General features: G+C 38.3%; 1 protein-coding gene across 3 annotated transcripts in view; it reads left to right on the forward strand.

Annotated features, from left to right (window-relative positions):
* The window catches only part of Abi3bp (ABI family member 3 binding protein), a 211,150-nt gene that overhangs the window by 188,331 nt on the left and 9,463 nt on the right, over positions 1–13,356 (forward strand). For all 3 annotated transcript variants that reach the window (XM_055594593.1, XM_055594575.1, XM_055594585.1), the window contains 4 exons: positions 2,252–2,461; positions 4,840–4,948; positions 12,484–12,563; positions 13,248–13,277. In XM_055594593.1, the coding sequence (XP_055450568.1) occupies positions 2,252–2,461; positions 4,840–4,948; positions 12,484–12,563; positions 13,248–13,277 (429 nt within the window). The remainder of the gene's footprint in view (positions 1–2,251; positions 2,462–4,839; positions 4,949–12,483; positions 12,564–13,247; positions 13,278–13,356) is intronic.

The raw sequence follows: 13,356 nt of genomic DNA on the forward strand, positions 1-13,356 counted from the left end.
TTTTTTTATTCTTTATTAATTACACTTTATTCACTTTGCATTCCCCCAATGGTTCCCTCCTTCCTCCTGTCCCAATCTCTCCCTTCCTCCCCCTCTGCACACATGCCCCTCCCCAAGTCCACTGATAAGGGAGGTCTTCTTTTCCTTCCTTCTGATCCTAGTCAATTAGGTCTCATCAAGAGTGGCTGCATTGTCTTCTTCTGTGGCTTGGTAAGGCTGCTCCCCCCTCAGGGTGAGGTAATTAAAGAGCAGGCCAATCAGTTCATGTCAGAGAAAGTTCCTGTTCCTATTACTATGGAACCCACTTGGACTCTGAACTTCCATGGGCTACATCTGTGCAGGGGTCTTAGGTTATCTCCATGCATAGTCTTTGGTTGGAGTATCAGTCTCAGGAAAGGCCTCTGTGCTCAGATTTTTGGTTCTGTTGCTCTCCTTGTGGAGTTCCTGTCTTCTCCAGATCTTACTGTTTCCCACTTCTTTCATAAGATTCCCTGCATTCTACCCAAATGTTGGCCATGAGTCTCAGCATCTGCTTTTGATAGTCTGCATTTTTTATATTTATATATCCAGTCATACTTTCTCAGAATTACTTCACTTTTTTCACCTTTTCCTTTTAACCATAATTTAGTCTCTCTGTATTTACACTGCAGTTTTTAGACATCATCATATTAGGTGTTTTTCTTAGCTAATCTAACAATCTCTTATTTGTAGCTTATGGAACCTTTCAAATTATTATTGATACCTTTAGGGTAATGTTTCACCTTGCTATTTTTTTAATTTAGCTATTCTTTGTTCCTTTTTTTCTCTTTTTTGTCCGTTTAATGTTTAATTCCACTTTATGTGTCTTATTCCTTGCAACTCCTTGTTTCAGTTGTCCTGTGGGGACTGGCAGTGTGATCCTTATACCATCTACCTTCCAGTGACAGTGAAGAGCCTCACATTCAACACACTTATGCTTGTGTAGCTCCTTTCTTTCCTCCTGGCTTTGCGCTATTACTCTCAATAATCATCACACAAATGTCTTCACTTCTTAAAAAATAAATTAACTGTTAGATGTGGACTAAAATACGATCTACATGTATACACACTGTTATTATCTCACACACCTTTCATCCTTTTATGGGGAGGCACACTTCTAGCCAGTGAAATGTTTCCTTCAATTACTAACTTACAGTATGGGTTTGCCAGTTTTAAAAGAAAGTATTCTGCCATTTTTTTTAAAGAAATATTTTTCATTGGTGATTAATTCTGCATTGAAGATGTCATGCCTTTGACTTCTATTTGCAGTCTTCCCAATGAGAGATTTACTGTACCCCTCACTTTTATCATTCTATATATTTTTTGTCTCTCCCCTTTAAATAGTTGTCTATTTTCCATTGATTTGGGGAAATTTAATTATGTTTGGTATAGTTATCTTCATATTTACTGTTCTTAAGTTTCTATTTTTAGCTTTTTGAACTTGTGATTTAGAAGTTTGAAACTAATTTAAGGCCATTATTTCTTAAAATATATTTGTGCTCATATACCTCCTCTTCTACCTCAGGAACTTGAATTATGTTCATATGAAAACTCTTCAAAGTTTCCCAAAGCTCACAATTTCTATTATCCATTCATTCTTCCTCCTCTCTCTCTCAGTGTGTGTGTGTGTGTGTGTGTGTGTGTGTGTGTGTGTGTGTGTGTTATGCTATATAACAGAGTAAGTTCTTTGTCTTCTGTTTTGTGGTATCTTTTGTATTAGTTCTACCACATACAGTTTCATCTCTAGAAATCTGAATTGGGTCATTTTTATATCTGCCATGTCTTCCATATATAATGATTCTAGCCTTTGTGCAAGTTTGAAGTTGGTTTCAAAGGAATGATTTTTTTTTTTTTCTCACCAGGAACAACATTTTTTTTTTTTTTGTGACTTTTATCTTGCTGGAGGTTGGATATTTCATCCCTAAAATATTCTTGGATTTTGTTCTGGGGTACAGTTGATTATTCAGAATTGCTTGGTCCTTGTGAGTCTAGCTTGGTGTATCCAAAGAAATCAATACTAGGTACATCTATAAATGCAGTATCTTTACCACATACCCCAGAGATAGTAGTTTAGAATTTTGTGTCTAAGCCATCCTCAGGACTATTTTCAAATGTCTTCTCAGAATGTGACGCTGAATTCTTCCAATAGATGCAAATTTACTAGGTTACCTCCCCCTCCTTCTTCACAAGTTTCTAGTGTGCTGTGAGAGTATCTTCTCTTTTCCACTCTTAGGTCCTCATGTACGATATATCCCGAAGCCTGACAACAGGCCCTGTTCTATCACTGACTCTGTCAGACGGTTCCCTACAGAGGAAGCCCTAGAGGGGAATGCTACCAGCCCACCACAGAATCCACCCACCAACCTCACTGTGGTCACTGTGGAAGGCTGCCCCTCATTTGTCATCTTGGACTGGGAAAAGCCATTAAATGACACTGTCACTGGTAAGACTATGGCACTAGGATATGATACTATGGTGGGAAGCTTTGATAGCACAGTACCTGGGCAGCCTGGGTCAAACTGTAGCACAAAAATCACATCTAAGAAGACACAGTTCTGTTGTTCAAAGTGTCATAGATGGAAAAAAGATCTATGGGCTCCTAGTTAACCAAGGACTTTAAATAGACTTGACATGACTGATAATATTTAAAATAGCTTTTTTTTTTTTTTTTTTTTTTTTTTTTACCAACCCAGTTTCTAAACTGGCTAAGAACATCTAAACAGGCTAAAAATGGTTTTTAACTAACTTGGAGAAATTGAAAAACAAACAAACAAACAAACAAACAAACAAAAAGCTCCCTCAGTTCCAGGCTGCTACTTGTCTGAAAATTTTGATTGTGCTACACCAACCTAATTCTTCATGGAAATAAGAAACCAAGAGTCATTTTTTGAATCTGTTATGATTTGTTTAACACACTTTGATTCTACACATAGAAAAGGAGAATCAAACAAAAAAATGAGAATAACAGACTAACAATTGTAATTGCTAGAGGACATGGTACCTAGTAAGCCTGAGTCCATGTGACTGCTGCTTCCAGGCCCACATTGCAGAGAATAGAAGCACAGACTAGAAAGGAGCACTATGAGGGCCAGAGTTTGGATGAGGACAAACAGAATCTTCCAGGAAATATTTTCTACTCTGGATAAAGGAGAACAAAAAACTTCTCTCCTACAAAAACGTGTGATCTGAGCAACATCCCATGTAAACATTACCTTTGCTGAATTGCTATCTCATCAGTTTAGAATCTCTGTTCTGAGAAAGAGCCCATCATCACCAGTATTCCTAGAAATCTGCCTGGTCTTGCTGATTTTTCTAGGGTTGAGCCAGTAGATATCTCAAGTTCTAATTGTTCATCAATTTTCAGTATTGGTTCTCTACATATATTAAACCAACCCAAACTCTTGACTATATACTTTGCAAATAAGGAGTTCTAATTTCCTGAAACCAAATGATAAACCATTTTTTTTTTTGCCTAAAAGACATGGGCTATCAAGTTGGAATTATTTAATCTTATATACTTAATTATCTAGTACATCTCCATTTGATTATCTGACTTAAAATTAAAGCTGTATTTCTCTTTCTGATCTGTAATAATTTTTAAGTTCTATAAACTTTTAATTGTAACGAGTCATGAGTAGAGTATACTTTATATACCTAACCAACTCTCTTCATATTATTTTTTTACTAGATGTTAATGAGCTACTTAGAGTCTTTCACAATTAAAATTTTCATGGCAAAGGATCAATTTTAACTCTTCAGTCACAATTCTACATTTATATTGTTCTCTTAGTCTACATCTAAACAGCAGAGCTTTTTTTCCTAATGATCTGTTCCATAGAGTTCATTTTTAATTTTAGTGTTACATAAAATACCACCTGATTTCAGATAATACAGAGTGCAGTTCTTCTAATTCCCAAGAAAGAAGTAAGGAAAAACGTCTGTCAGATTCTCTTATTCTGCAGGTCTCTCCCTGCTGATGAGTGAGCCCTTCAGATTCATAGAAACCTGTCTTTCAGGGAAATTTATTCAGACATTGTAATTTGTATTTAATATGAAGAAAACTATCCAGGCAACATAAATATGCGTTACATTCAAAATCCAGTTCTTCAGCTCCAAACAAGAAAGGGTTTTTATCACTTGGTTAACTTTTGCTACTGACACGGTTTTAAGCTCAGATTTGTTGTAGCTGGACACCATACTCCATTAACCTTCTCTCTAAATAAGATAGCAAGAGACATGGCTTCCATTTAAACACTATCCCTCATACATATTTTCCCTAAACTGGCCCTTCTACAAAACCATCCACCAGTTGCAAAACCATAAACTATCCAAAGCAATGGTCATCAGTCTTCATCAGTTATTAGGCCTTCTTCAACACTGACAAACCAGAAAGAATACTTGATATACCATTCCCCAAACACTTTGAGAACCTCTGCCATCTGGTAACTGAAAATTGCTGAAAGGTGAGATCATGATGTCTCAGGGCTGCAAAATGTTAAGAGCACTTCCTGCTATTTCAGAGCATGTGACTTTGATTTCTAGAACCCGTGCTGGACATCTCATAGTCAGCTGTAACTATAGCTTTAAGAGATCAACAACCGTCTCCTGGATTCCACAGGGACCTGCACACACATGTACATGTACCCCTCCCACATGCAGACATATACACAATATTTAAAAGAAATGTTTTTTCTAGATTGTGTTCCTAGAACTGCAGTCAATCTGTCATCTTTATGAGAATGCCTTTAGCATCATACTATTAGCCTCAGGAACAAATCAACCGAGAAATAACAAGTGTCTACTGTTTTCTTCCATATTCAGAATATGAAGTCATATCCAGAGAAAATGGGTCATTCAGTGGGAAGAACAAGTCCATTCAAATTACCAATCAAACCTTTTCTACAGTAGAAAATCTAAAACCGGATACAAGGTAAGGTCCAGTGATATCTTTTATCTTATCAGCAAGACAAAGGCAGAGAAAGCACAAGACTGGGTCTGGTGTAAGTTTTTGAAACCTCAAAGCCCACATCCAATGGGGCATATCTCCTCCCAAAAGGCCACACCTTTCCCACAAGGCCACACCCCCTAATCCTTCCAAGCCAGTCCACTACCTAGGGTCCAAATATTCAAATATGTGAGCCTATTGGGCCATTCTCATTTAAACCACCACATAGGTACAGCAGCCCTTTGCTATGGGGACTTTTTTTTACACTGAAAAAAATAGAATTTGGCAGTCGGTTGCGTATTTTATGGTTTATACATTAACATGAGGTTATTCATGTGTCAGTCGAATTTCATATATTCTTTTTAGTCTGAAACACCTTATCAATTCATTTTATTACTGAAAGAAAAAGGCTCTGGAACATGTCTAATTAGTTGTAGAGAAGTTTTTAGATTGTCTTTCCCCCTAAGTCTCCTTTCTGACACCTCTCTCCATCATCTGACGCTGTATTGATATTGACATGAGACTGAGCCTGTTTTGATTCTGGCAGTAGGGACATTCTTGCAGTCTTTTAGAGGACAAGAATTAACTATTTGATTGAAGTTAACCATGTATAAACTTTAATCCTTTACTGCAGAAAAAATATTTCTTTCACAAATATGATTTTTAATGTGCTCTGTTTTGAGCTGTAACATGGAACATTTTTCCACTTTTCATTTTCATGAAAGGTTTAAATTAGCCAAAACAAGCATATTTTTCAGCTAAAGCCCAGTGATCTTGATTCTGTTTCCTTAGCAAGACTGAGAGAAAGAAAACCATAAAAGATTTTAAGGAAATTTTAAAAAAAATCATTTCATTGGACATTTTTAATAGGTAGATTTATGCTTGCAAAATATTCTCTTGACTTGCTTGCTTTTTTCCCATTTAATAATGTGAGTGATGTTGTACACTGTACTCATGGAAAGGCATTTGCTTTGTAAATGTACAGCACGTGCCTTTTCTGAGGGAAGCTGTCCTCACAGCCTCTCACAGTGCACCCATTAGCTCGTGATCTAAATGTAGAGCAGCTTTTTCCAGGCACATTTGAAACACAATTTGTTTGCTGGGGCTACAAATGGGAACCAATCTGAGATCTGCATGTGAGCTCAAGACTAGTGGGAAGGTCAATCAGTAAGTATTCCACACAGCTTGGCCAGAGATCTGGAAGTAGCCTGTGGAAGTGCTGGTGGGGGCCAGGGGAATAACACTCCAAAAAGCCTGGGAAAGTGATGAGGTGAGAGTTGGGCTAGGGCTTGAAGGCTAACGAGAAAAGCACCACATGGTGATGGTCGTGGGGAAATAAGTGTCACAGAGAATATAGCACAGTACTTGCCAGTGGATAGAAGAAAACTGGATTATAATTTAGATTGCCCCCAGGGTTCCTTACTAGAATAACTGAAAGAAAGTAGCTTTGCAATGATTCACTATAGCTACATTACACTAAAAGGAGGCAAGTGTAAATACTGTATTTTAGTATTTTTTCTAATATTGTACCTGATTTTTAAAATGTAAAATTTGAATGCTGGGAATATTTAGCACCTACTCTGTGTGTGTGTGTGTGTGTGTGTGTGTGTGTGTGTATCCTATTGGTGGAGTAGAGAAAGATGAGTAGGCTTTACTCCATACCTGGTGTCACATATTCCTGTCTCTGGGCTGGTGCCTCATGGAAACAGCCTGCTGCTGCAAGGAGCTGTGCTCTCAAATATGCACAGGGACAGGGAACCATCACTTGAAATAAGTGAGACAGAGGTCATCTAGAGATAAGAAGACAAATGCTATCTTTTCCATTGACAAGAGCCCATCTAACTTACTACCTCTAAAACAAAAAGAATTGTGGAAATGTTGATATCAGTTGACTCAGCATCTAGTTACTTTGTTATTGCTGTGAAGAGATATCATGACCAAGGCAATTTAGAGAATGAGCTTACTGGGGGTTGTAGGGGCTCACAGTTTCAGAGGACATCATGGCAAGGGGCATGGTCTATAGAAGGCAAGCAAGCATGGTGCTGGAGCGGTAGATGAGAGCTGACATCTTTATCCACAAGTAGGAGGTAGAGAGTAAACTTAGAGCCCAGATCAGCCCAATGTGAATGGTCCCAGTGAGCAGCTTGTCTCTGACTCTGCCTTCAGATGAACTGGTAATATTGGTAACATATTAATGGGAGGGGCTCTTCCTGATGAACTGGTTGGCAGTGTAGGCAGGCACACATGATTACCCTGGCTGAAAAGGCTCTTTAATTGCTCAGGTCTTTTCAAAAAAGCCCACTTCTCTCCCTACTCTACTGAAAAACTGAAGAATCTGTTGTGTGTGTACCAGAATTATATGCAATCCAACAATTTCCTATGGAAAATGGGACTCTGGCAATTAAGATGAATCAAATTCACTTCATCTGTTCAAATACTTTTATTGACATCTGTGGACTAAGGATGATTCTAGGGAACAGTTCTAAGACTAAAACATACTGAAGTACCAGCATGATTGTTTGGGACTTCCGTTTACATTGAGTTGATAAAACATTGGTGCTGATGGTAAGTTAGCTGCAACTTTATAAGACAGCAACTTCTTATAAACTGAATCTGGCTCAAAGAAACAGGTATGTGAAATAGCCATCATGCCAGATTAGTGTTTATGTGAAATTCGGGTCTCTGCAAATTCTGTATTTACTTTGCTACAGTAAAATAAGGTGCCAAAGCATTGGCATTTTATTTAGTTTTGGTGTAGGTGTAGACAAGTAATTCCTTTCTTCCAAAACTGAGGTGGTAGCTCAGCTACAAACTTTTTATCAGGCAAAAGGACAGCTCTCCACTCATCACTGTGCTCTGTTATAGTTTCTTTGAATTCCTTGTGTCTACAAAGGTAGACACCAGTCTACAAAGCCGCACCAGTTAGAAGTGAGGCCCAACTCTGAAATATCTAGTTTCTGACCCCTCCCTTCCAAAAAAAAAAATGGAAGACACAAGAAACTTCTCTTGGGGCACAATGAGCTAGGTTATGATCCTCCATGACTTCTAAGTTCCCTGTTTTCCCTTGTTACTTCTATTCCTTCCTCCCTCTTCCTCTTCCCCATCCCTTTACTTTCTCTTTCCTTCCATTTCTTTTGAAACAGGCTGGTATGTTGCCCAGGCTGGCCTCAAATTTGTGATTCTGCCTCAGCTTTAAGTGGCTGAGGTTACATGTATGCACCACCATGAAGGTTTTGTTCCTAAAAATTGAGATATGTGTGTGTTGGGGACCTACTCTACTATGCCCTTTAGCTCTTTACCTATAGTCCCAATATTGCACAATGAATGACACTACATGTTGCTAAGCGTCCTGAAATGCTGCAGCCTGAGACGAGTTCGCAAAATCTCCCTCCTCATTGCCCTTCGAGTGGCCCTTTTTCTTTCTTAGTCCACTTTTCCTGATTTTCTTCCTCTGACAGAAAACCTTACCTGAAACAGCATTTCAAGACTGCAGCACGGGTAAAATGAGCTAATGATCATACAGCTCACACCAACAGACGGCCACTGAGGGTTTCTGTATAAAATGTAGTTTTATAAGAAGCAGTTTACTTGAGGTTTGAGAATTTTGTTAACCTAACTTTATTAACCAGTAGGGAGTTGTGTAACTAAAAAGTACATTGAACAGTAAAAGCTGTAACTTGGTTCTAAGTTTGTGCCACAACAGAGGGTTTTGAGCAGGGGTGAGGGAGTGATGGAGGGGTCTATTTCGCCAGGGCCCTAAGCTTTACTCCACACCCATACTGTAGAGGGTATCTCCTAGATATGGGCATTCTGCTTTTGACAGATTAGCTCAACAACTACAGCCTATATTCTCTGGAACCATCTTTTCACTTTATTCCAGTAATTGATAAATTTTTAATTTAGATGCCAAGTTTTATAGTTGCTCTCAAGACTATTGGTCCTCAAATTTTACCCTACAATACTCCTTTCCTTTAGGATAATTCCATTTTTTAACCCTTCATTGAATCAAAATAAAGTCTTGCTATTGCCCCTCACTTTGTAGCTTCCTTAGGAGTGAAATTTTGAAAAATCATTATGAAAAACAGTACTTGTAAGAGTCTTCACTTATCTTTCTCTAAGTTTATTTTCCCTTGATTCTATTGTTTAGCTTAATATGTATTTTAAGCTGAAATTATGACAAAATAAAGACCTTCTAAAAGTCTTTTGACTCTTTCCTTTTAACTTCCAGTCCTGCTATGCAGTTAAAATACCATTCTAATTTTGGGTCCTACAAATAGGGCCCACTATTTTCCTCTTGGTTTTGGGGCTTTTGTCATTATACCTTGGAAAATCTGCAATTTGTAAGCTTTAATTCTTCCATTTCTTTTCTCAAGTTGTTGGTCACAGAGCAGGTCTTTTTAACCTGAAAACTTACATCTTTAAGTTCTGGGAAATTTCTCACAGTTTCTGGGACTCATGCCCCTATTTTATATTTCTGCTAGGTGGGTGCTCAACAGTAATCCAATTTTCTTGTTGGTAACTTTTGACTTTTAGTTCTAGTATCTGTACGTTGTCAACTTTATCTTCTTAACATCTATTTAGTTTCTCTATGTGTTTATACAAATAACTTTGTTAGGTAGCACCCAACCATAATTTTTTGAGATGTTACTCTTAGAGGCGTGCGGTGTCAATCATGTGACAAAATGTGCTTTTTGGAAAAAATATTACCATCACAAATATTTTTTGTTATTTAAGGCTTAATCAGCCAAAAACTGTCCTACGTTAACGTTTAAAATAATTTCTTCCGACAAAGGGGATGGACATTAGATGTAGGAGCAAACAAGTAACAGGACAGGAGCCTACTACAGAGGGACTCTGAAAGACTCTACCTAGCAGTGTATCAAAGCAGATATTAAGACTAATAACCAAACCTTTGGCAGAGTGCAGGGAATAAAAAAAAGGGGGGGTAGTTAATATGACTTGGATAGAACAGGAGTTCCACAAGGACCAAATATATCTGGGCACAGGGGTCTCTTATGAGACTGTTTCTCCAAACAAGGACCATGTATGGATGCAACCTAGAGCCTCTGCTCAGATGTAGCTCTTGGTAGCTCAGTATCCAAGTGGGTACTCTAATAAGGGGAACAGGGACTGTTTCTGACATGAATTCAATAGCAGGCTCTTTGACCTCCCCCCCACCCCCCAGGGAGGAGCAGCCCTGCTAGGCCACAGAGGAGGACTTTGCAACCAGTCCTGAAGACACCTGATAAACCAGGGTTAGATGGAAGGGGAGGAGGTTCTCCCCCATCAGTGGACTTGGAAAGGGGCAGGGAGAAGATGAGGGTGGGAGGGTGGGATTGGGCAGGAAAGAGTGAGTGTAATACAGCAGGGATACAAAGTTAACAAACTGTAACTAATATTAAAAAAATAAAAACTAAAAAAAGTAATTTCTTCCAAACTTGTATCATAAAATATTGGAAAAAATCTTCAAAGTTATGTAAACTTGTGCACATGCTAGAAGATCAAATATGTAGCTAAAATGAGATGATACAGAGAGCCCAGCAGTCACACCCCTACAAGGCATGGGTTGGCTAGCAATGGTCTAGAATGGACATGACATGTGTATCCACTCGATTAAAACTGCAGATGACTAGGAATTCCTGCCCCTACTGCTTCCCATATTCCCATGTGAGGTTTTACGTTTTTATTGGGACTGTTTGAGGCCACAAGCCTTAGGAGTACTGTAACCTTGAAAACCACCCTTGTATGTGACGTAAGTAAATGGCATGTGTATTTTCAGACCAACATTTTTAAAATATGGTTGGAGTAATCGTTTGTATGCAAGTGCAGGTGCTGCATGTGTACCGTGGAGCACTGTTGAGAGGAAAAGCCAACCTTAAGTCTTGGCCTTGCTTTATACTTTAAGAGGCCTCTTTTGCTGTTTTCCTACTTTCTGAAGATTTTTTTCCAATATTTTATGATATGTGGCCATTCAAGCTGGCCTGTGAGTTTCTGGAGATTTTTGTCTTCACCTCCCATCATGCTATAGGAACACTGAATTTGGGATTACAGTTGCATGTGCTGCCCTGCACCCCTAACCCTGCTTGATATGAGTTCCAGAGATTTGAACTCTGATTCTCACACTTGGCTGGCACTTGTTTTACCCAATGAGTCATCATCTCCCCAGCCCCCACCCCTTTAAAAAATAAATGGCAAATGCCACAGCACCTTACACCAGTTATTTAGCTTTCAAAATGTTTTCACTTGCAGTTAAGAATTAAAAGGTAAATTTTAATTTCTATTTCACAAATACTTCAAGTTTGGAAAAGTGAAGAAAGTATTACAATAGTTATGAGCTTCACTGTTCTGAATGAAACTTGAAGAATACACCATAGGTTTGTGTGTTGCATTAGTTTACAGATGTAGAATGGTTGTGTATGGCACATACTAGGGACTTTAAAAAGTGGTTCCTATCATCTGAACACTGGACTCTGTCCTACTAGACTCCAGCAGTTATCTGTAAGTAATTGAGCAACTCCTAAGTATCCTCTTCCCCTTTTTTCTTTTTCACACCATCAGTACCAAACTGAGAATTGTCATCCTTTTCTTTCTCACTTGCTTATAAAATACTTACCTTATGTGGTCTGCATTTTTACTGTGTTGTAAACTTCTCAAAGACTGAGATTTATCTTTCAAAATCCTCTGCTGAAGGAAGTCAGTTTCAGGCAAAGTCAGCTTTCCTGCTGTGGGTTTCTCAAGAGGATTTGCAGCTTATGCATTTGTGAATAAGATCTCTCAATTACAGCACAATTTAATGACTGATAAGCTTAAGGATGGGACCAAAGCAATTACACGTTTTAAAAAGTATCAACCTGGCTTACTGAGTTGGGGGAGAGCAATGTCAGCTTTGTGGCTCATGCTCATAGGATGCTAGTGGGCCCATTTTCTAGACACAATGGTTTCCTGTGATCAGTAACAGACATGAGTTCTAGGAGATACATTCAGCCTTGCAAAGAAACATTCTCATATGTATCCACTCTTGCAATCAAAACCAGCAGTCACAGAAGTTGTCCTGGTAACTCAAATTGCTACTAAGTTTTCACTTTCAGTAGCAGAGGTAGGACAGTAATTTGTACTTAGAAAAATGCTCCCCATTGCCACCGTCTGCTATGATTCAGATACCACAATCAAGAACACTGTCCCAAGTTCACAGTTATACTTGATCATGGTGAGGATGTCAGGGAGAAAGACCTCTCCACTTGACATCTGAACATGCAAAGGGCGGTTCCTCATGCTGGAATTAAGGTGTGTCAGCACAAATTCTTCCTATATATCCACTGTAAACCTGCCTGTTTACTTCTACTAATGTGTTTTAAGGCAGCCAACTTTTTGCTGTTTTTCTCATGACATATGAAGATGTTTAGAAAGTAAAACCTGAAATTATGAGTTCAAAATGAAACAGGAGTTAGGAGAGCAAGAGAATGTTGTTCCTTATATCCCTCAATAATACATTACTATTATTTTTATGTCTCCTTGTGCAGCTATGAATTCCAGGTGAAACCCAAAAATCCACTTGGTGAGGGCCCTGCCAGTAACACAGTGGCATTCAGTACTGAATCAGGTAATGGCATCAGCAGTAATCCCCAAGAAGGTGTGAGGGGCATAAATGAGAAATGCGTTACATAGGAGCTTATTTGAAGCCCAGTATCCTGAAGTCAGAAAAGTCCATGAGAAAAAGTTAATAGATGATGGTATTTACAGTACCACTGCTTTTCTTCAATTAGGTTTATGCCAGGAAAGAAATAATGAAAAATTGTAATCTATACCCAAAGGTAGGACATGAATACTTCCTTTAATGCCCAGAATAATGTCCATGAAGTAGATGAGAACTGGAAATTTGTGAGTTTTGTGAAGCTGTATCTACATATTCTAAGCTTCAATTTCTCAATAAAATAAAATGCATCTGTATGCACAGAAAAATGCATTAATTTTAAACTAAAGCACATCATGTCTTGATAACTTTACAAGTAAGCTTTACAGAAAACTAAGTGAGAAAACTTTTGAAATTAAATGCAACAACAAGCTATTCTCAAATCTGCCCAAACCATGTGAAAAGATGCAGCTGGGTATCTGAAGGGTGATCAACACCATTTCCAAAGCAAAACAAACTTTCAGAGTCAGTCTTTAGCAAGATGATATCATTCCATCAACAAGACCTAAGAATAAGCTGCCATCTTCTTTACATATTACTATAATAATATAGAACTTCATCACCTAAACAGTTCTTTTGTGTATTTCTCCTCAGCTGACCCAAGAGTGAGTGAGCCAATTTCTGGTAAGTACCAATCTCAATGGGGACATATACATTTCTACATCAGATAAGCACAGCAGATATATCTAGAGAGATAGAAGAG

This window comes from Psammomys obesus, unplaced genomic scaffold (assembly GCF_907164565.1).
Source record: "Psammomys obesus unplaced genomic scaffold, mPsaObe1.curated_primary_1811, whole genome shotgun sequence".
Lineage (NCBI taxonomy): Eukaryota > Metazoa > Chordata > Mammalia > Rodentia > Muridae > Psammomys > Psammomys obesus.